Here is a 25276-nt window from a genome sequence, read left to right on the forward strand (position 1 = left end):
ATATGGAAGTAGGTATCCTTTAAGTTGAGGGTGGCATACGAGTCTCCTTGATCCAGAGGGGATGATGGAGGCCAGGGAGACCATGCAGAACTTCAACTTCTTGAGATATCTGTTGAAGTGACACAGGTCTAGGATGGGTCTAAGGCCCCCTTTGGCCTTCGGGATTAGGAAGTACCAGGAGTAAGACCCTTTCCCCCTCATATCTTGAGGAACCTCCTCCATGGCCCCCAGACATAGGAGGGATTCCACCTCCTGGATGAGAAGATGCTCGTTAGAAGGGTCCCTGAAGAGGCACAGGGAAGGAGGGAGGAATGGAGGATGAAGACTTCAGGGTGCAGAGCACGCTGTGGTCCAAGGTGACCCTGGCCCATTCAGGGAGGAAGGGAGAGAGACAGTCCAGAAAGCGTCTCTGTCTTTCTGAGTGCGTACCATAAAGCCCTTACAAATTTTGCACTTCTCTTTAATGTGCGATTCCCCCAGACATTTCAGACAGCTTGTGTGAGGTTCACTGACCAGCATGAGTTTGTGACAAACAGCACACAGTTTGAATCCTGGGGACCGGGGCAGGCGCCGTCCCAGGGACAAAATCCCTGAGGGGACCACTGACTATTCTAACCTGACTACTTATCTAGCTCACTCTACTTAAGGTAACTATATACAACTATATACAAAAGTTATGAAAGGGAAACCACTAAGAGAACTTTGCGAATTACAAAGAGAGAAAGATATTCCTGCAACCATTACAGGCAGTAAGAAGGAACTGAGAGGGTACAGGGCCGGCGGCGCCTCATATACCGGAGCATGAGCAGAGGACTCTGGATACCACTTAAGAGAAAAATCCCTGGCAGCTGTGCACGCACACACCTAACATAGTACTTGAAGAAGAATGTTTTTATAATATAATGCACTTAACATAAACAAAGGCATAACATGTGAGAGTTTCAAACAGGCCTTTTGAAAAAACATTACTATGTGGTAACTGAGCCACTCTTTAATGTGCCTAAAAAACAGAAGCTATCAATTTTTAAATATGTATTTTAAAAAATATTTTCAAATTGGAACTGTCCTTCCATTTGTCCTCAAAACAAAGTCCTTTTTACAACAAACTGGATTATAATGACATTTTCCTTCCAAAATAATCATTATCTTTCTTTTCTAAGATACATTAATATTCTGATTGTAGATTAATACTTTTTTTTTCCATCTCTATTTAAGTTGCTGGCTTACTGTGTGCATGTTTTGCATAATGAAATTTAATACAAAACTGCATTGCCTAAGACTCTTGACTTACATTTTAATAGGCAGAATATATTTGAGCAGAGCTTTTGAAATTCTACTAGCCAGTACACAGATAAATGATTGAAAGCATTGCCCCAAAGGCCAGCATCCATTTCTACAACGCTGGTGTCTTAGTAACAAGGAATGATAACTGCAAATGCCTTTATTAATATTAATGAACTTCATGCTGAAATAGAACAATGCTTTTCAAAAGAATTAAAAAGGGATAAATACTTAACTAATGCCTTAAATATAAAGCAACAGTGAACAAAATCCTTCATTTATCGGTCGAAGTACAAAAATGATTAGCTAGACATTTTTGGAAACAAAATTTAAAATACTAGTGATGCCAAGACATTTTATCTTATAGAGAATCCAGGAGACCACTTACTGTGACAGAAGTCCATGTATGTTATTTTCTCTGTTTTTCAAACTTCTTTAATCTTTACAATGCTATAAAAGCTTGTTGCAACATGTCTTCCAACATTAGGCTCTAGCTCTTTCAAATTGTATGCATAATTTCACAGCACTGGTGATTGTGCCTGCAGTGTAACAAGCTGAAAACTGTGGCTAATCAACAGAAAAGGTTGTATTCCCAAGTAAAGGTCACATACTTTAATTAGCATTTGGAAAAATTGAGTGAAACAAACAAAAAACAAAGTGAACTGCATCTAAAATGTTTGTAAATTAAACTGAGCCTCAAAGTGCAGCCCAAAAAACTGCCTAAAGTATTAAAATATTTACACACAAAATATTTACATACAAAAACTTGCATATTATTATAATTAAGAATCAAAATTTACACACACTCTCATTATGGAATCACAGAAACAAGACCATGATTAAGTTACAAAGATAAATGCCATTTCTAAATCTTCATTTTTAACTCCCTCTTATAATGCAGGGCCGGGGGTGTGTGTGTTCTTTTTAGGCTTAAATTCTCAGACAAGATTTTCAAAATTCAGTGCCTAAAGTTAAGCTCCTAAGACCAGATCCTATGCCCAGTGAAGTTAGTGGAAAGGCTATCATGTTTCAGCAGATAATTAAGGCCCAAATCCTTATGCATATGCTTAACTTCAAGAGCAATGGGTAGCCAATGGAACTCCTTGTGAATAAAGTTAAGCACATCCATACGCATACATAGCACTGTAGCCTAAGTGGCCAGATTTGTAAGAGTGCTGAGTATACACCCATTCCCAATGAGGTCTATGGGAACTGCTGAGAGCTCAACACTTATGAAAAAAATTGACTTATTATTTAGGAATCTGAATATGAATTTAGGAACCTACCTACTGGGTCCTGAAAATCCTGGTGTTTATTTTCTTTAAATGTAGATTTTATTGAAGACATATCTATATATATATCAGACTAAAATTACACATTTCCAAAATACACTCAAACCCATGCAGTCATTTTTATATTCTGCATGTTTAATCTTAGCCTAGAGACTTTTTTTTAAAAGTCTGAAGAATGTGAGTCAAATATTTTTAAGTTATATGGCTCTCAGATTTTTTGTTATGTTTGCTTTCATGTTACTCAAAAATGACCTTTAAAAGTTAGAACTTGTCATGGACATGGTATATGTTTATTATGATTACTAAATATGTATATTCCTGTAGCACGCTCTGCTGGCACTGTAGGCACATAGATTTGAATACAGTCCCTGTTCCAAAAAATGTACACTTTAAAAGACAAGATTGAAGCCTGAATGAGGTAGGGGCCACGTGGGGGAAAGAAATAGTATGTGATCATGTAACTGAAGACTATCATACAGCATAGGCACAAACAGGCCAAATTAAGATTGCACAAGCAACCTTAATTCTGGCATTTCCTAACTTCTGCGCACCTAACTTTTTAATGCATTTTTTTTGGATGTACTATATTAAATATTTTGCATAATGCTACATGAGAGTGAAGTATGAAGTCTTGTTAGTATCACAGGTGGGAGAAACATTCAGGGCCTCTAACTCACAGCTGTGCTATTATGGGATTACTACCACGCACCCCCAAACTCCACCTATCTTTATCAAAATTCACTTTTATTGGGAAAAAAGCCTTTTCTATGTTTTTAAAACACCTAAATAGTGTCACACAAAATGAAGATCCTGTAGGCACTCAGCATATAGAACTATTAATAAATTCATGGGAGTCTGTGCAAAGGACCGCAGACTGAGGCCCAAATGTTTGGCAAAAGTGAGTTTGACAAAAGCACTGAAGTCAAAGGCAATGGAGTTATACAGTTTACATTTTATTTACTAAATCTGCTATTACTCAACAGTCCCTGAAGCTGCTCAAGGATAATTTGGGATTGAGATGGAGGGACATGAAAATAGTTGGTACTTAACTTTACAAATTCTTCATTGCTATAATTTTAGCTATGTAAATTGGAAATCATCTACCTCTTCAATTAAAGCTATCCACTTAGTTTGGGAATCTATGTTCACAATGCTACAGGGTTCACTTTCCCATGATTCAAATTTGGGAGAAATCCTGAACTCCAAAAAGATTAATGAATCTGACTTTGGCAGAAGCTCTTGGTTTAAGAAAGAATTATTTACATTGATGTTTTATAAAAAATTAATGAACTTCCTTTATTTAACTCCTCAAAGAGGTCAGACTATTTAACCAGGATTTTTCTGAAGTTTCTTCACTACCGATATCACCAAAATAGTAAGGGAATTGCTCGTCTTTCATTAGCTTTGCTTTGGGCCCAGTCCTGCAACATTTGCAAAAGTATAACCACTGAATTACAGAAAGGTTTATTCATGTGAGTAAGCACTTGCAAAAGTGCTGACATCTCATCAGGGTGCAAAAATTTATTTTCCTTTACAATGTTCTTTATTATTTTTCACCAATGGACGACTAGATAAAAAGGCATCCAACGATCTACTCAGTTGCTTGTTTAGATATTTGTTCAGTGATTAAAAACATAGTAGCAAATAAAACAAACACCATAAACTTTTGCATCACTATTATTTTACTCCACCTAAATTGCATACATAGGACTGTTGTATTTTTCTCTGTATTTTCTCATGCATACTTTTTCCATTTGAACTGGGAGAACCCGAAAATAACTTATTTGTAATATAATCTTTTTAGTACTGCATACAGAATTCCCTATGTATTTTAGGGATTTGTATGATACAGGTACTGAAGTTTATATCACAGACTATTTACAAGACTATTGACTACTGCAAAGGAAATAATTACACCGAACTGGAGGAAATGTGAATCTCCCTAATTGTGCCTCTCTAATTATATGCACAGATTAAAGTGTTTTTGACTTCATGCCCTTAAAAACAATAATTGCTTATGCTAAAGAAACCTGAGCAATTTTATTAGACCTGGAAGAACTATATTGGTAAAAGATGTAATATTATAATTAACACAATGGAACTGATGAACCCACAATCATTGGTGCTTTTTTTTTTTTTTTTTAAAAAGAAGTTACATGTATGAATGAGATCTGAGGTTGGAAACTGAAACAAAGGTGACTATTTTATTCCATCTTGTCCACTTAGAATATCTTGCAAATTTAATGTAGGAGTGATTTAATGAAACCATGATACCAACTGTATGTGTATTGTGGCAAAAAATAAAATAATGAATAAAATAAACACAAGCTTTGTTGCTTTGGCTCCAGTTTAGAGACAGAGCTAAATATTTTTGGGGAAATTTCTCTAGGACACGGCAACTCTCAAGTAAAAACTTGAGGTGCCCTTCCAAATGTAAACTGTAATATGTTATGCCAATTAGACTAAAGGAAGAATCACCTATAAAGTTTGGAGAAGAAGGTTACAGCAAATCGAATTCCAGCCTGTTCGGAAGACTACAACATGCCTGTAGGAAAAAATACACTTTTATGAATAGGGGGTAAACAAAAAGTCTGTCCTCGAACCAAACAGAATGAACTATTCATGGTATACTGGAGTTTCTGACACTCTCCACTACCACGATCTGTGAGACAGGAGGATAAAAACTCATGATTAAAAAAAAAACAAAACAAAAAAACAAATTTTTTTTAATTTAAATCGGATTTTTATTTAAAACCAAACAAGTTTATAAACCCATTTGAAATTGACAACCTATGTTAAGGCCAAAGCTTCTTATAATCTATTAATATCATTTAAATTAAATATAAAAAATATTATTAAGCAGTACATGTTTGCTGCCAGGTTTTAATGGAAGTCAAACCACTGAACTGGTGAAAGTTAAAGCCAAAGCACCTTGAACCAAAGTGCTAAACCAGCTTTTAACAGCTGATGCAGAGAGAATATTTTCTTCCTTTCAGTTTATTCACCTATACCAGTTCAATGACTAGTTCATTCAAAGCTGAGTAACCAATTGGGAGCTGAAAAGACAGGAAAGCTTGTTTTCCTCTCTCAATTTATGAACAAAAACTAGGGGTGAGACAATTTGCTCTACTAGTTCTAAAATCTTGAAGGACACAGTGGCCAGAACAATCAGTTCAATTCCCTAACTATAGATTATATTTCCTCTGTTCAATAAAATCAGTTTTAAATGCAAAACATATTTTGATAAAACTTTTTTTTTATTTATCCAGCACATTAAAGGTAGTTTTTACTCACTAGAAAAAGTAAATTTTTTACACATTTTTAATTTATTTGAATTTCCATTCAAATACAGTTTGACAAAAATCACAGATAAAAAAATAATCTAGTATATAAGAACTGCATTATTTACTACTTCCTATCATTAAAAAGTAAAAAAAATCTAGACTCTAAATAACTAAACTACATAATTACTTAAATAAATGTAAATAGATATAGTGTGTTTTTGTTAGCAAAAAGAAACACCAATTTAGGCTAAATTTAGTTGCAAATTAACATGTTTTAATGGTTACCAACCAATGTGAAGCAAAAAAAACCAAACAGTTACTAACCTGTTCTGTAACTGTTTTTCTTTGAGACACGATGCACATGTCCATTACACTTCAGGTATGTGCATGCCCAATGCACAGAAACCAGAAATGTTTTTCCCATAGCAATACCCGTTGGGGTAGCGTATGTGCCCTGTGCACGCTCATGCTGCTAGCCAATGGTATAAAGGGATCAGAGCCGTCCCAAGCCTCCATCAGTTCCTTCATACTGGATATTAGTAAGTTATACGGTTATACAGAGGGAAAGAAGGTGGGACATGGAATGGACATATACAACACATCTTGAAGAACAAGACTTACACAATTTGTTAGTAACCATTTTTCCTTCTTTGAGTGATTCCACATGTTCATTCCACTCCACGTAATTCACAAGCTGTTCAGTCAGGAGATGAGGTTCAGAATCTACTTTAACAGAGACTAACACTGCTCACCTGAATTTGGCATCACCTCTTGACTGTTGAGATATAGTGAACATTTTGTGAAGTTAGGCACCAACAACCAGGTTACTGCTTTGCAAATGTCACCTATAGATACATGACCCAGAAATGTACATGAAGCCCCATGAGCTCTTGTAGAATAACGTGGGACTGAAAACGACATCACAATACATATGTGTGATGCACTCTATATGATTTTATGAAAGTATGCTGATGAGTGTGAATATAATATAACTAAAATATGCTTCATGCAAAAGGTCTTTTGTAAGGTATCATTACGAAGCTTATAATCTACTGAATGTGGTCACCCTATTTGTATAAATGTATCACTCTTGTATCTGAAACTAGAAATATGAAATATAACTCTGAGGGCCTATTGTAATTATGCAAAGTGTAGGCCATTAATGGCGGTTTGGAATCTTGATGGCTTCCACCAACCAGGACAATTGACTGTGGATGGCTCTGTTTGCAGGCAGGCCTTCCTGTGTGTCAGGCTGCGAAGAATGAAGGCTTGGGGGGGGGTCTCACAGGACATGTGATCATGTCACCTGAACTGAAATCCATCTTTAACCTGGTGTTTTTCCATGGAGAAGAAGGGGTGGGAACCCAGAGGGACAAAGGATTCCCGCCTTATGCAAAAGATATACAGGTGGGTGGAACAGACCAAAAAGGAGCCATCATGAGGAATCCCCTAGCTACCACTTGAGCTGGAACAAGGGCTGTACTAGGGGAAAGGATTGTGCCCAGACTAGGAAGGTGCCCAGTCTGTGAAAGAAACTTATTGAAACATCTCTAAGGGTGAGATTAAATTTGTATTCAATTTTTATTACTGTACTAGACTTAGACTTGCGTGTTTTATTTTATTTTGCCTGGTAATTCACTTTGTTCTGTCTGTTACTAGTTGGAACCACTTAAATCCTACTTTCTGTATTTAATAAAATCACTTTGCATTTATTAATTAACCCAGAGTATGTATTAATACCTTGGGGGGGGGCAAACAGCTGTGCATCTCTCTCTATCAGTGTTATAGAGGGTGAAAAATTTATAAGTTTACCCTGTATAACAGGGGCGGGCAAAACTTTTTGGCCTGAGGGCCGCAACGGGTTTTGAAAATTGTATGGAGGGCCAGTTAGAGGAGGGGGGCATGGCCCAGTCCCCCACTCCTCCCCCCACTTCTCACCCCCTGACAGCCCCCCCCCCGGACTCCTGCGCCATCCAACCCCCCTGTTTCCTGACGCCCCCCCCCCCCCAGCACCCTGGCCCCATCCAACCACCCCTTATCTCTGTCCCCTGACTGCTCCCAGAACCCCTGCCTCATCCAACCCCACCCTTCCTGCCCCCCGAGACCCCTGCCCCCATTCAACCCCCCTGTTCCCCGCCTTCTGACAGCCCCGACCCCTATCGACCCCCTGCCCACCCCCCCGAACTCCCCTGCACTCTATCCAACCCACCCTGCTCCCTACCCCCTTACCGCGCGGCACAGAGCACAGGGTCAGGCCGGGCTCTGCAGCTGCACTGCCCCAGGAGCGTGCAGCCCCGCTGCACCACCCAGAGCATTGCGACGGCGGTGTAGTGAGCTGAGGCTACAGGGGAGGGGCCGGGGGCTAGCCTCCTGGGCCAGGGGCCAGGCAGGAGGGTCCCGCAGTCCGGATGTGGCCTGCGGGCCGTAGTTTGCCCACTTCTGCTGTATAAGCTTTATATAGGGTAAAACGGATTTATTTGGGGTTTGGACCCCATTGGGAGTTGGGCATCTCAGTGTTAAAGACAGGAACACTTCTGTAAGCTGCTTTCAATTGAGCCTTCAGCTGTTAGGGGACATGGTTCAGATCTGGGTCTGGCGTTGCAGCAGGCTAGCAGGTCTGGTTCAAACCAGGCAGGGTGCTGGAGTCCTAAGCTGACTGGGCAGGAAAGCAGGGGCAGAAGTAGTCTTGGCACATGAGGTGGCAGCTCCCAGTGGGTTTCCGTGATTCCAACCCATCACAATATGATCTCACCTCTGACCCCAAAGAAGAGCCAAGTAACCCGACAGCCAGGGTGGTGCAGTACCATGCAGTGCAGGTGGTTGGGATGTGACCCGACCCGGTTAGTACCAGGGAAAGCATGCTTGGTTTACTCTAAGAGGATACCAGACAGCTAGGCCGCAACTCTGTAGAAGTCTTGCTTGCCGTAGTACTGAGGTCTGTTGCATCAAAACTGAAGTGGAGTGGAACACCACTGCTGATGAAGTGGGTACTAGAGCTTGTGAAGTAGACTGTGCCAACAGCTACATCCAACACATTTGTAGAATCCAGTACTGAGTCTTTATCCGCTGCATCTGCCTCTGGCATTGTCAGTACCAAGAGAACAGTATAAGCAGATGTCTGCTGCATAGATAAAGGAGAAGTTGCAGCCAATAGAATCGATCTCAATGGTCCTGACGTTGGAGTTGAAGTCATCACCTCTGCCTGATGGGTCAAGAAAGCATGAAATACTGGGGAGCGCCGTGCCAGAGTTAGTGCTCTACCTCTGGTATCCACACTCCTGCTTGGGGGTCCCACCGAAAACCTTGGGCTTCTCTACATGGTACTACAGTCCAGACTTTTGGGGTATGATCTGTACAGTGTTCTAATGCATTGCGCTCCAACTGCCAGGTGTAGACCCTGCTGGAGCAAACTCAAAGGTACCTTAAAAGGGGACTGCACTAGTTCCCACTGATGCAGTCCCCTTTTAAACAGGGTTAATGCAAACTAGGTACCTTTCAATTTGTGCCAGTAGGGTCTACACAGCTAGAGCACTCTACAAATCACACACTACTAGTCTGGACTGTGGCACAGAGCAGACAAGCCCTGAGATCTCCTAGAAGAAAGTGGCCTTCTAGCTCTAGAGGCACATAAGTCATCTGTCTTCATCTCCTTACACAGTACCAGGGAAGGGGGGAAATGGCTTTTTCTCCCTTCTGAAAATCTCTGATGAGAAGACACTGCAATGTTCAGAGGAGTGCTCCCAAATGGAATGGAGCCTCTGTGTGCATGTACCAAGCAACTTGTTTCTGAAAGAGGACGCAAATCTGCTTACATTATGATGTGACAAAACCTCACCTCCCTATCTTTCTTGGTCTGAGGCTTAAGCCCCCTGCAAAAAAGGGACCATTCTGAACATGACCCTCAAGTACACACTTATGCACCGAGAGTGAGGTTTAACAACTAGCATGGATTTCTTACAGCTATCATAGGGCTTTTGAGGCCAGAGACCTAGGCATGTCCTGATATCAAGTGTCCATGCAGTATCGCAGAGAAAAAAGTCTGATGCTCCACCCCAGCTTCCAGAAAACTAAACTAAATGAATGAGTACCACAATAAAGCTAACTATGCAGCTACCTACTAACTGTTTACAAAGTTTAATAAACCTTCTCTAGAGGAGAGAGAGAGAGATTGTATAGACAAGCATAGACACTCAGAATTCTGGCCACAGGCAGTGAAAAGGAACTGAGGAAGAGGGCAGCTCCTTTACCAGTATGAGTGTGAGGAGGGCAAACACATTACCCTGATGGGTACTGCTATGAGAAGACATCTCCAACTTCAGTGCACTGGGCACAAACACACACATCCTGAAGTAGAATGGACATTTGCAATCACTCAAAGAACTTTTCTTCAGGCAAATAACTAAAACGTTCAAATGCAAAACATTATTAAAATAGATTATTTAAATCAAAGTTTCCTGCTTGCTGATTTGAATCATAATCAAAATTGGTGATTTAAATTGCTTTGATTTAAATCAATCCATGGTCTCGGACAAAAAAGAAACAATGGTCTTGTATAAAGAATAAAGTCAACAATCAAAAGAAAAGCTAGTGAAACGTCTACATGCTGACTCAAAAGATATGCAAAGGACTATTGAATTTTCTAATGAAGACAAAATAAACTTAGCCCTGGTCTACACTACGAGTTTAGGTCGAATTTAGCAGCGTTAGATCGATTTAACCCTGCACCCGTCCACACGACAAAACCATTTTTGTCAACTTAAAGGACTCTTAAAATAGATTTCCGTACTCCTCCCCGACAAGGGGATTAATGCTGAAATCGACATCACCAGGTCGAATTTGGGGTAGTGTGGATGCAATTCGATGCTATTGGCCTCCAGGAGCTATCCCAGAGTGCTCCATTGTGACCGCTCTGGACAGCAATTTCAACTCAGATGCACTAGCCAGGTACACAGGAAAAGCACTGGGAACTTTTGAATTTCATTTCCTGTTTGGCCACCGTGGCAAGCTCATCAGCAGAGGTGACCATGCAGTCCCAGAATAGAAAAAGAGCTCAGCATGGACCGAACGGGGGGTACTGGATCTGATCGCTGTATGGGGAGACGAATCCGTGCTATCAGAACTCTGTTCCAAAAGAGGAAATGCCAATATATTTGAAAATATCTCCAAGGGCATGATGGACAGAGGCTATAACAGGGACCCACAGCAGTGCCACGTGAAAATTAAAGAGCTCAGGCAAGCCTACCAAAAAAACAAAGAGGCAAATGGCCACTCTGAGTCAGAGCCCCAGACATGCCTCTTCTATGAGGAGCTGCATGCAATTCTAGGGGGTGCCCCACTACTACCACACCCCTGTCTGTGGACACCTACAAGGGGGAAGTCTCATGCAACAGGGATGAGGATTTTGGGGACGAGGAAGATGAGGAGGAGGACAGCGCACAACCGGCAAGCAGAGAAACGTTTCTCCCCGACAGCCAGGAACTGTTTATTACACTGGAGCCAATACCCTCCCAACCCTCCCAAGGTGGGCTACCGGACCATGAAGCTGGAGAAGCCACCTCTGGTGAGTGTACCTTTGTAAATATAATACATGGTTTAAAAGCAAGCGTGTTTAATGATTAATTTGCCCTGAAGACTTGGGATGCATTCGCGGCCAATACAGCTACTGGAAAAGTCTGTTAACGTATCTGGGGATGGAGCAGAAATCCTCCAGGGACATTATTAAGGGGACATTCAGAGGTGGCCGTTCCTGTTGTGCTGTTTGCTTGTGGCTGAAAAGAAATCATCTCCACTTTTAGACACGCGGGGGGGGGGGGGGGGGGGGGGGGCGTTCACGCTGAGCTGTTCACATTTGGCTGGCAGGGATCTTCCCTGATACTAGTCACGCAGTGGGAGGAGGGGTGAAGTGATCATCCCAGAGAATTGGGGGTGGGGGGTTAGTTGGGTTTGTGCTGCACGTTAACCCAAAAAACGCAGCCCCTCCTTTTAAATGGCCAACCCAAGGAGTGCTTGGTATGGGAAAGGAGGATGCTACTGTTTGAAACCATTCCCACATGTTATGAAGGCTGAAGAAGCCAAAAGACTGTGGCTTACCATAGCTGCCTGCAAGCTGAATTCTGCTGCCCGGCCCTGCGTGTGTGATCTCTCACATCAAACCGGCAGGCCCTCAATATAAGAGGCAAAATGCGACCTTGTACTGAAAGCACATGTGCTATGTAATGTTAACAGCCTGGTTCACCATGGAAGAGTCTACACATTGTTCCCTAAAATGTGTCTTTTTAAATACTACTCTCCCTTTTTTTCCTCCCGCAGCTGCATATGTTTCAATGCTCCCCCCATCATCTCCATTCCAGAGGCTAGTGCAGATAAGAACGCGAAAAAAACGCACTCGCAATAAAATGCTCTCTGAGCTCATGCAGTCCTCCTGCATTGAAAGAGCTCAGCAGAATGCGTGGAGGCAAACAATGGCAGAGTACAGGAAAGCAGAAAATGAATGCGAGGACAGGAGGGACGAGGAAGATGAGAGGTGGTGGCAGCGTGATGAGAGGAAGCAGGATGCAATGCTGAGGTTACTGGGGGATCAAACTGATACGCTCCGGCATCTGGTGGAGCTGCAGGAAAGGCAGCAAGAGCAGACCCCTGCTGAAGCCCTTGTGTAACTGCCCATCCTCCTCTCCAAGTTCCATAGCCTCCTCACCCAGATGCCCAAGAACGTGGGGGGGCTCTCCGGGCACCCAATCACTCCACCCCAGAGGACTGCCCAAGCAACAGAAGGCTGGCATTCAATAAGTTTTGAAGTGCAGTGTGGCTTTGTCCTTCCCTCCTCCCCTCCTGGGCTACCTTGGCAGTTATCCCCCTATTTGTGTGATGAATTAATAAAGAATGCATGATTTTGAAACAACAATGACTTTATTGTCTCTGCAAGCAGTGATCGAAGGGGGAGGGCAGTTGGCTTACAGGGAAGTAGAGTGAACCAAGGGGGTGGGTTTTTATCAAGGGGAAACAAACAGAACTGTCACACGGTAGCCTGGCCATTCATGAAACTTGTTTTCTAAGCTTCTCTGATGCGCAGCGCACCCTGCTGTGCTGTTCTAATCACCCAGGTGTCTGGCTGCACGTAATCAGCGGCCAGGTGATTTGCCTCAACTTCCCACCCCACCATAAATGTCTCCCCCTTACTCTCACAGATATTGTGGAGCACACAGCAAGCAGCAATAACAATGGGAATATTGGTTTCGCTGAGGTCTAACCAAGTCAGTAAACTGCATCAGCACGCTTTTAAACGTCCAAATGCACATTCTACCACCATTCTGCACTTGCTCAGCCTATAGCTGAATAGCTCCTTACTACTGTCCAGGGTGCCTGTGTATGGCTTTGGCCATGGCATTAAGGGGTAGGCTGGGTCCCAAGGATAACTATAGGCATTTCAACATCCTCAACAGTTATTTTCTGGTCTGGGAAGTAAGTCCCTTTTTGCAGCTGTTCATACAGACCAGCGTTCCTGAAGAGGAGAGCGTCATGTACCTTTCCCGGCCATCCCACGTTGATCTCGGTGAAACGTCCCTTGTGATCCACCAGTGCTTGCAGCACCATTGAAAAGGCTCCCTTGCGGTTTACGTACTGGCTGCCAAGATTTCGGTCCCAAGATAGGGATATGCGTTCCGTCTATCGCCCCACCACAGTTAGGGAATCCCATTGCAGCAAAGCCATCCACTATGACCTGCACATTTCCCAGAGTCACTACCCTTGATAGCAGCAGCTCAGTGATTGCATTGGCTATCTGGATCACAGCAGCCCCCACAGTAGATTTGCCCACTCCAAATTGATTCCCGACTGACTGGTAGCTGTCTGGCGTTGCAAGCTTCCACAGGGCTATCGCCACTCGCTTGTGAACTGTGAGGGCTGCTCTCATCTTGGTATTCTTGCACTTCAGGGTTCCATGAAAGTGCCCTTACACATGCGAAAGTTTTGCAGCCACTGGGAATCATCCCATACCTACAAGACTATGCGGTCCCACCAGTCTGTGCTTGTTTGCTGGGCCCAGAATCAGCATTCCACAGCATGAGCCTGCCCCATTGCCACCAGGCTGTCCAAATTGCCGGGGCCCGTACTTTGAGAGAAGTCTGTGTCCATGTCCTCATCACTCTCGTCACCACGCTGCCATCACCTCCTCACCTGCTTTTGCAGGTTCTGGTTCTGCACATACTGCAGGATAATGCATGAGGTGTTTACAATGTTCATAACTGCCGCGGTGATCTGAGCAGGCTCCATGCTTGCTGTGGTATGACATCTGCAGGATAGCAGAGTTGCACGGAAGTGGTGGCTGATGATGGATGCCACAAGAATAGATATTTATAGAGAACATGAGAGGACCTGCGAGATGGATTCATGAGAGCAGAGTTGCAGCGGAAGTGGTGGAGGATGACGGTTAGCACAGTGCACATTTCCCAAGAAAGAACACACGTACCTGGGAGCCCATGACAGACAACACGGAGAAGTTCGCTATTGAGACAATAGCAGCAGAGCAGAGTTGCACCGGAAGCAGTGGATGACGACGGTTAGCAGTCCTACTGCACTGTCTGCTGAAAGCAGTATGGCGTCCGCACGGAAAAAAGGCGCGAAACGATTGCTGTTGCTTTCATGGAGGGAGGGGCGACTGACGACATGTATCCAAAACCACCCGTGACAATGTTTTTGCCCCATCAGGCATTGGGAGCTTAACCCAGAATTCCAATGGGCGGCAAAGATTGTGGGAACGGTGGGATAGCTACCCACAGTGCACCGCTCTGTTAGTCGATGCTAGCCATGGTAGTGACGACGCACTCCGCCAACTTCATGCACTTAGTGGGGACATACGCAACTGACTGTATAAAATGGATGTCTAAAAATCGAAGTCTATAATATCGACCTAATTTCATAGTGTAGACATACCCTTAGATATTTTACTATCCTAAACATAACTACCAACTTTATTCTCTCTTTAAAAAGATCTTTATTGTATTTATTAATTTGTGTGCAAATTACCAAAATACTTCTAAAAATATACTACTACAGGAGACACATAGGGACAACATAAATAGGGCAGAGGGAGTAGAAAACTCTGGTAAATCCTCAATGTGACCTAAGAGATTTGAGTCACATGTAAATTAACTCCTACGGTATATTAGGAAACCACCATATAACCAGAACCTTACAATGCAAGTGGCAGGGGCCAACGAGGATGGACACACACATCTGTATTTTTTGGAACAGTGTGGAAAAAGAAGAGACTCATCAGCTTAGCTGGTCCACTTAAAGTAAGAAGCTCCTCTAGTGGCTTCTTTTCAAGCAATTACAAAGAAGTATTGTTCAGATATTGCCTCAGACATAGTAGACTATTTTGTTTTTTACCTTCTCCAGAGCAAAGCTGAAAGTGAGTGGTACCAGGCTGGGACAGAAACAACACACTGGTTTTAAGTGATCAGGGCAGGAGCATTCTTCAGTTTGATGGAATAGGCTTCAGCCAATTCCACTAGAAGGAACTACATTTACTTTGGACTATGGTGAGCTACTTGCATTATAAGGTCCTATCTACAGACCTTTTCATTTGCTGTGCTGTATTAGGATCTTCAACATTAATAAAACTAACAGACAGACATGAACTTTTCCCTAGAAAGAAGGGAGAAAGCATTGCAAGTTTCTATTATACAAGTGACTAACATCTTCATATTCTAGATCGTCCCTGAGTAGGGAGAGCCTGAAGTGCTGGTTTATTGATGAGTTGTTGTTCCAGAGATACAGAGACTTGCACTCCTATAGCAATTGAGATGTTCAGTTGAGAACTCCCCCATATGGCTTTCCCAGCTGAGTTTGGATGGTCAGAATACAGTAATTTCAGACTGTGATGTTTGGAATTCCAAAAATTTGACCAGGAGGTCCATTAGAGAAAGCCCTTCTCCTACAAGCCTCTTCAAAAACCACATCAGAGGACACACAATTAGGGTAGTGACTGGGCTTAACTCTGACTAAGAGACATGCATTCAGGAACCTGAACTTTAGTTTTATCAGGTCTATTCCTAAAATTTCTATCCTTATGTACAATATATGTACACTTGTGATCTGCTGCACTGATTTTTCGTGTTGATTTTCTCTGCAATACTAGTGAGGTTGCTTTATAAATTAAACAGTGTTTCAGAGTTAGCAAAACATCATTTTCAATCTTTTGGAGGTAATGGTTTCTATTGTATAACTAAAACATAGAAACAACTTCAGCCTGATATGCAGTTTACTCTGTATCTTTGATTTTCATTTGATGTACCAGTTTTATCTTATTACGCTTAATCCTGTAATACATGCAGCATTCTGAAATTGCCTAAAATATGCTACATACATGCAAATCATACTACAAATTAATAAAGTAAAAATTAATTAAGAATATTTACCACATGTGTTGATTGTGGAGCTAAGGGATGCAGCTCCAGTGGAAAGGCCACCTTTTGAAACTGCTGACGCTACGGAAGGTGTAGAAGATGCAGGAGAGGAAGTAGCTGTAGTAGAGGAGGCTGATGATGATGTTAGTCGCTCTCCTGACTCCATATCTGTAAGAAACAGAACATAAAGAATAAATATTTTTCTACCCATTAAGGAAATGAATGGTAGGTGAATTGTACTAAAATACAAATATACATGGAATTACACCTAAGATGTTTAAAGACAGTTTGCGAAGGAATAAATTAAAAGAACAAATTTATAATCCATCAAAAAGCTAAATAAAAAAACCCAGGAAATTATTTTCTGCAAAGATTAAAAGGACAATGATAATTTTAGATAATTCTGTTATACAATGAGAGTGATTTATTTAAATTCTGCTTTTTCTGGGTCTTATTTTATTTAATGACTTTCTTCTGTATTTGTAACTGCACAGGCATTAGCTGTTCTAAGTACATTTTAAGAACAAGTAATTGAAGTGAATATAATTTGTACACTATAAAATGTTTAATATTAAAGAAAACAGTTTACTAAAATGAGAACTGTAGCTGCTTTAAATAAGCTAGTTATTTCCTTTCCACATAAGATCCTTATCCAGCATCTTCCCTCCTAGCTAGAGCAGATGAAATGCACTATATATGTGCACTAAATGGTCTGGCACCTACTTATCCAAAGGACAGCTTCTTTTCCTGTGCCATACTGGGGGCATGGATCAGCATTCACGTCACACTCCCTGTCAGTACCCAGCCCACGCCAGGGAAGCTCATGATTCAACCAGTGGACAAAATTCGGTGATGAATTCTGGTTACATGCCACTGGAGGCATGCTGCACATATGCAAAGATGACGACTGCCACATTTGCAATCAGCTGAAGCACCCCAATTCAGTGAGAGAGAGTTGGGTCAGCCAGCAGTGTGTTCTCTAGGACAGCCCCTAGCGTTGGAACTTGCTCCCTCCTTGATTTGAAACCATGTCCAGGGCACGCTGCAAGGACCATCTGTTCTCCCAAGAGGTAAGAGATTGTGAGGGTTCTGGTGGGAAACTAACTGTAAAGATCTTATAATGTTTCTTGTGCTCAATGTTTATATATTGTATACAGCACTTTAAATGCGTTGTAGAGAGTCTACAGCAAAGGGTAAGGGCCCCTTTTTAAATTAGGGTACAGATGAAAATAAATGTATCATCAAAAATAATTAATACCAACAAAATATTGAAACCTGTTGGAAAATTAATTTCTCAAATATATTTATAACAGTTACATCCAGACAAATGAAAGAATAATCATAATGACAAACACATGGAAAACTGAACCAAACAGCCATTTGAGCCAGTCTGTCAAGTCTGCAGGAAATTCAGGATAGAGTAGAAGTGGGGATCACAATGTCTCTTCCCCAAACCCCATGATGCTGATCTATTATTACAACTAGAGGGAGACCCCAGAGTCCGTTCCAATAGTTCTGGGGCCTCCCATATATCTGCATTAAGAATGTTGATACCTTTTAGTTTTAAAAGCAGTTTGACATATCCCTTTGTACAACAACCCCATCATCATGGAATCCCCTCCGGCCTCAGAGTTGGTAGCCTGATTCAACCAGCCCTGGGCTGGGCTGACAACTGGATGGGGATCCCAGGTCTCTGAGTACAAGCCATCTGACCTCAACAACAGCTGAGACAGACACTCTCACCTTTAAGTTTTTTAGAACAAGGACTTCCTTTACTGTGCATATTGTATAGGGCAGACACACTGTCAGTTCCAAACAACCAATTAAATAAACAGTAATAATTTCTTAACTGTAAAAGGACAGTTACTCCTGATCTGGTGGTAGAGTAACTGATGAATTCCCAAATGGTTATTTGGAAGGCCAGGATACAGAGCACCTCCACTTGGACCTCAACTCACTCCCCCTCCTCCACAAATACACAATTTCTTGTGCTATTCGGGCAGTGGAAGGCAAGGATTAAGGATAAAAACAGGTGAGTAAGGCCTGGCCTACACTGGGGGTGGGGGGGAGAGGAATCGATCTAAGTTACGCAACTTCAGCTATGTGAATAATGTAGCTGAAGTCGACGTACTTAGATCTACTTACTGAGGTGTCTTCAGTGCGGTAGGTCGACTGCTGACATTCCCCCATCGACTCCGCCTACGCTTCTCACTCCAGTGGAGTCAATGGGACAGTGCTTCATGGTCAATTTATCGTGTCTTCACTAGACGTGATAAATCAACCCCTCTGGATCGATCGCTCCGGAGGTTAGTGTAGACATGCCCTAAGTGACCTACTACCAGCTATGGAGTGTTCACTGCTGAACACTGTGCTACAAAGAATACACAGAACCCAGACAGTAAGTCCTGATTTGGCCCAGAACTATGGATCTTAGACTAGTTGGGTTTAATTTTAAAAGCTAACTATATTTAACACATTGTTTAATCACAAACTGTCAGTGTAAATAACTGAAGTTTAACTATAAGTATAGCTGTGTCCAAGTCTGGATTATACTTTTTCAAAGTCCACAGAATTCTTTTTATTCTTTCTTGACTTTTTTGAATAAAGATAAATGATTCAGTGCTGTTTTTCATAAAAAAATAAAGCACACTTGCAGCCCAGCATTCATAAGTAAATGTTATATTAACAAGCTCACGTGTGCACCAGTGCATAACGTTCAAAGATGAGTGCTAAAGAAGCCTGCTTGAGTTCCTAATGGCTTAAATACACACAAAGAGGCAAAAACTGCTTAATCCAAAAGGAAAGGAAGATGGACTTGTGTGCAACCAGAATTCTCCAAATATAGGTCTCTATAAGCGTTATGTGCTATGCAACTCAATCAGCAGTTCTTAAGGCAGTTTCATCATTAGTGGGCTCATACACACTGACTTACGAATGTGAGGTCCCAGAGTTATAAAAACTCCATCCTTCCCTGACCCTGCTGAGTTCTCTGTTTCTTGTAAACAGAGTATACTACAAAGAAGCAGGGGAAAAGGGAGGCTCAACATGGATCTGTATATACAACGTACTTGAAATATACTAGTACCAGATAAGTAATCCACATTTCTCCTTCGTGAAATTGCCTCAGAACACAAGATGCAGCCTTACAACGTTATTAATTTCAGTGGGAGTAGTGTGGCTAAACCCTGTAGTTGGCTTTGAAAACCTCCCCAAAAGTCTTTCTGTTGTTAAAACTTCTCACTGCTTAATAGGCCATCTGGATAATCTCTAGGCAAAGAGAGTTCAATGTTTAGAGTTTCTCTCAAGGCTACAAACAAATGGGATGACCTCAGAAACCGTTTGGTCCTTTCTAAGTAATACAAGGGTCCACTAGCAGAGAATTTAGGCTATCTAGGCTCTTCATGCATGCTACCAGGCATTGAGGAAAACACAAACAAAACAGAATTTGATTTCATTGAAACTTGGATATCACCTTAGGCAGAAATTCTAGATGGGGATGCAGCACCATCTTATCTTTGCAATCACTTCTTAAGAAGAGTCCACCATTAAACTCTGAATTTTGTACACTTTTTAGGCACACCTGATAGCTTCTAAAAAGGAAACTTTAATGAACAAAGTATAATGGCCAATACCCCCAGTGGTTCAAAGGAAACAGGGCGGGAACCTAGAAAAAACCAAGTTAATCTCCTGAGAACTATCATGCTGATAAATGTGAAGGGAAGGAATTATAGGTGTAAAATAGCTGGCAAAAATACTTCAGATCCCTAGGGGTAAAAATTGCACTCTTTTAAACTACAATAATAATGATAAATCTGTAACCTCTTGTATACAAATTAAACCAAGACCTTCAAAACCAAGATGATATCATTAACTACAGTATTACCTATTTTTTGCTGAGTCAACCTGATATAAGAGTGACCTTCCTTACTGCCTTCCCTGAGTGTTGTACCTCCTACAAGTCATCCCAATAGTTCTACCTATAAAGAACAAAAAGGAATTACACAGAATATGTAGCAATTTTATAGGGCATGGAAATAGAATTTATGGATCCATGGTTTGCTGATGGAAAACAAAACAAGACATTAACCTCCCCAAATGGAAATTCTGTAACTGGGAAACTAAATTTAATATAGCTGGAACAAGTTTAATTTTATAGAAACTCAAAACACCCACACAGCCAACCACTGAACCAGCTTATTGGTTTTATTCTTTACAACCTAATTTATTACAAAGAAACTTTGCTCCTTCAGGAGATCAGACAACATCAAAGCTGCAAATATAGAAACATGCTATCAGATCACTCAGTGTAGTGCCAAAATTCTCAATTACCTCTTGGCTACTTAGGCTACAAAAGCTTTTCCTACAGGACAGGAGCAAGCTAACTTTACAGGATGCACGAGGTGAAAATACCAGATAACTCCTGACCTTAGACATTTCACCACGGAACGACATGATTAAAGTAAGGCACTCAGATTTTAAATTCAATCTACCTTCTTAGGATTTCTAATAATTAGACATTTCCTACACAGTTACTAAAGGAGACACTCTACAACTGAGAAAGAAGTGTCCAGTTTTCAACTGGAACACCTGGTTGAAAAAGTACCCTGACGGCTCCGGTCAGCAATGCTGTCTGGGCTGTCAAAAGTCCGGTTGGTGGCGCAGGGGCTGGCAGGTTCCATGCCTGGCTCTGGGGAAGCAGCCGGCTTGTCTGGCTCCTAGGCAGAGGGGCAGCCGGCAGCGTCGCACGCTGCCCCTGCTCATAGGCTCCGCCCCGAGCACCAGCTTCACAGCTCCCATTGGCCAGGAACAACAGCCAATGGGAGCTGAGAAGGTGGCGCCTGCAGGTGGGAGCAGCACACAGAGTCCCCTGGCTGCACCTCCGCTTAGGAGCTGGAGGACCATGTCACTGCTTCCCAGGAGCTCCCTGAAGTCAGGGCTGCCCAGAGCCCACAACCCAATTCCCTGTCCCTGCCTGGAGCCCTCTCCTGCACCCTGGACCCCTCATTTCTGGCCCCACCCCAGAACCCACACCCCCAGCCCACAGCCTCTACCCCCCTCCCAGACGCCAACCCCCTGCCTCAGCCCAGAGTCCCCTCCCACACTCTGAACCCCTTGGGGTCATGCCCCAGCCCAGAGCCCCCTCCTGTACCACAAACCCCTCATCCTCGACCCCACCCTAGAGCCTACACCTCGAGTCAGAGCCCTCACCCCCCCACACACCCCAACTCCCTGTCCAAGCCCAGTGAAAATGAGCGAGTGAGCGAGGATGGGGGAGAGCGAGCGACGGGGGGGGGGCGATGGAGTGAGAGGGGACAGGGCTTCAGAGAAGAGGCATGGCATGGGTGGGGTCTTGGAGAAGGGACGGAGCAGGGCAAGGGTGTTCGGTTTTCTGCAATTAGAAAGTTGGCAACCCTAGCACTTCGAGATGGATGTTCTTAACTCCATTGTAAAACATCATCGGGAAACACTTGCAAATGTATACCACAAATGTATACCTAGACTTGAAATACTTGAATATCCCTTTAAAGTTTCCATCTGCCACACCTGCAATCAAACACAGTATTCCATGTTGCAAATAATTTAGTATTTTCATTTGATTTTGAACAAATCCAGAATATATATTTGATGTTTTAAATATGATTTCCAATCATGCTCACTCTTCCTTTGTGTATGTAGCTGCCATTACATACACATATCTGAGGTACTGCTCCGCTGTTTTTTTATGATCTAAGATGGCAACTGACTTAGGACTTGTCTGAATGGCGGGGTAATTCATTCTAAATGGGTGTGATTTCTAAAGCATACTAATGTGTCGCACGTTATTTGGTTCATGTAGAACCTGATAGTGTCCTTTAACATAGTATTGTTTCAAACAGCATTACATTGTAGACCTTGCCGGTGTGCCGTTTGAAACAGTACTATGTTAAAGGACACCAGCAGGTTCTACACGAATCAAATACCTGCAACACATTAGTATGCTTTAGAAATCATGCCCACTTAGAGCACATTACCCCACTGCCTGTAGTGTTTAATCCTTTACGATATCCTCTGGGAACTGCCCCATGGAACCAGCTCGCTGGTATGGATTTAAGTATACGGAACACAGATATCTATAGCGGGCAAAAGGTGTATACTAGGTCTACTGTCTTCCAGCAAAGCCCACATTACAGATAGGATAATGTGAAGTCTGAATCTACCTTAACCTACAAAAATATCACATCAGTTCAATAACAGCTAAAGAAAGATTCTATAAACTATGGGAGCACATATGTAAAGTATCCCAATATTTATTAAATGATAAAACAATTGCCTCTCTCTCTAGATAAATTAAAGTTATAGTCAAACAAATGACAGGTTTCAGAGTAACAGCCGTGTTAGTCTGTATTCGCAAAAAGAAAAGGAGGACTTGTGGCACCTTAGAGACTAACCAATTTATCTGAGCTTAAGCTTTCATGAGCTACAGCTCACTTCATCGGATGCATTTCCACAGTATGCATCTCTAAGGTTAGTCTCTAAGGTGCCACAAGTACTCCTAGTCAAACAAATGTGTTTCCAAGATATTAGCACATTTGATTTTTAGATGTCTAATTACTATTAGATGTATGTAAGGGAAATTGTATTAAAATTTTTCATTACTGTGTTAATATTAACTTGCAAAAGGAAAGACAAAACTAAGCATTCATGTCTACATCATGATTTAATACAGTTTCCGTTTTACTTCTATCTGATAAAACATTTCACACTCTTCATTTCCTTTACAAAACTGTTCCTCTTTCTGTTTATCTTGAATGCAATAAAAACAATATTAAAATACTGCTTCCTCAAACTAACCAATTGTACAAGCAGCGCTTTTCTTAAAGCTACCGGTAAGCCATCCAAAGTTTATGATACCTTACATTATATACTGTACTGGGGAAGATAGCCTCAATAAAATAACGTAAGGTTTGAAAAGCTACTTACAGAATTGTTTTCCATATCTATTTTTATTAAGATTTTTACTAAAACAAATTCTCTGATAGTATTGGTAATGTAGCACAATATGTCATGTATATTCTTAAAGATAGTTATTGTTAGTTATTAAAACAGCAACAACATTGAAACAATAATCTGACTTACAAAAATTGCCCTTTAAAAGCAACAACAACAAAATTAATGTAATGTGGCATTTCATTCAGTTTTTTTTAAACTCGGTACAGTACGACATTGACATTTCTGATAGGATTTAGAACCTAGAAAATATTGCTCTGTTCCTAGAGACATAGTTTTGCTTTTAAGGCAAAACCTTAATTGTGTTTAGTTAGTGTATTACTCTAAACCACAACAGATGGTTGACACTGTAAAAGATAATCCCTGAAAGACTCATTAATGAGGATCAGCATTAATTAGATGATAGACCACATGTCTTCTGTAACTAACAAGTCTATGGACAGCAACAAATTTACAAAAAGCCACTGCTCTCTTTGTAAAGTTCAGCAAATATATATTAATCCTTTGTTGATCTACAATATATGTTGTCAACTAATATTTAGATCTGTTACACATTTTATACAATATAACTTCAACCAAAGAAGTTAAATCAAGAACACAATTACTTCTGTTTCCCAAGCGTACACTAGCAGTTTGTGCCAGTTTCCCTAAACTCTCTGCCTTAAGTGCCAATTTATCTTCCTGGCTGCTTACTAATTAACCATATTTTCTGAAGTAGATGAATAACAATTTGTGAATGCACACTGAACCGAATGTAGAGGAAAACAAACTGAACTAGGTACATCTTTTTATAAGCAAACATTAGTCTTTTCCTTTTACATGCAAAAACCTGTTTAAATGCTGCCTAGCAACCATGAGTAATAATGGAAAATACAAAAATATTCCAAGTCCAGTTGAAAAGAAATATTCACACTAGTAAATTAACAACAAATTTTATAAGGTAAATGTTCCAGTAATTAAAACTCCATATAATTTAGTTAAAACTATATTCAAGATCGATGATCAAATCCCTGATCAAATTAAGACTTTATAATATACACATTTACACTACATAAACACTTGTTTTTATTTAATAACTATTTGTCTTTCAGGTATTAAAATAAAAGCTTAGTTGTGAACAGAAACTGACAAATCATTCTTTTTTCCAAGGAGGCATAATATGTATATCAACCAGAAGATCAGTATATGGTAGGATGTTTGAATACCGTGTAGCTATGCAGAAAGAAAATTAAGCAATACTCACACATAAGCCTACTGATGTTCAAATAGAACATGTATATTCTTATAGCTATTTCTATTTTAATACCTAACATTAACCCAACAGAGACCAGAAGTCCAGAATGCAAAAATTAATACTGATACACAATACCCTTTTTTTTTTAATCAAATTTATAACGAGCAGCTACTGGGCTTTGATCCTGCAAGGTGCTGAGCCTCTGGCCGCAACTAGCAAAACATTTAAGCATACTGTGTAAATATAATAAATCGATTATTCCACTGAAGTCAATGAGACTGTTCACATACTTAAAGTTACACACTTAAGTGCTTTGCTAGATCAGACCAGGGTGCCCAGTCCCTCACAGGATGGAGCCCCAAAGGTACAGTGCTAATCTCAATACATTTGGAAACAATAAATATCTGGAAGGTTTAATGATAGTGTTTGATATAAATACTGAATGAATCCTGTTAAACACTTGGAGTTTAGGCTCATTTTACAAAACAATCCACATCTTGCTCCCGCCCTCTCCATGGGTGTATGCCCGAAAAGACGGGGGCACACGTGAGTGGCTGCAGAGGGTCAGCAAAAGGCAGGGGGGTGATCTGCACACCTTACATGCCAGCAGAAAGTAGGGACTCCAGTCTGCTGTGGTATACAGAGGTTTGGAGGATGAAGTAGGGAAAGAACAGTGACACTGCCAGTGGATCCACTACAATATAGATGCACTGGCCAAACTTCCATACAGTCACAGAACGGTTTCCACTGATTCTCCACAGCCCTGGGCATGAGACAGAATGCCATTTTACC

At 41.4% G+C, this 25276-nt stretch overlaps 1 protein-coding gene across 39 annotated transcripts in view; it reads right to left on the reverse strand.

Annotated features, from left to right (window-relative positions):
- The window catches only part of BAZ2B (bromodomain adjacent to zinc finger domain 2B), a 277531-nt gene that overhangs the window by 136735 nt on the left and 115520 nt on the right, over window positions 1–25276 (reverse strand). For 38 of the 39 annotated variants that reach the window (XR_006284740.1, XM_037913210.2, XM_043524903.1 and 35 more), the window contains one exon: window positions 16276–16431. Coding sequence is in view for 38 of the 39 variants with exons in the window: in XM_037913210.2 (XP_037769138.1) it covers window positions 16276–16429 (154 nt within the window). In the remaining variant the exon portion in view is untranslated. Of the gene's footprint in view, window positions 1–16275; window positions 16432–20146; window positions 20218–25276 lie in introns of those variants that run through there. The other variant, XM_037913212.1, reaches the window with a different exon arrangement.

The sequence above is a fragment of the Chelonia mydas genome, chromosome 11 (assembly GCF_015237465.2).
Source record: "Chelonia mydas isolate rCheMyd1 chromosome 11, rCheMyd1.pri.v2, whole genome shotgun sequence".
Taxonomy (NCBI): Eukaryota; Metazoa; Chordata; order Testudines; family Cheloniidae; genus Chelonia; species Chelonia mydas.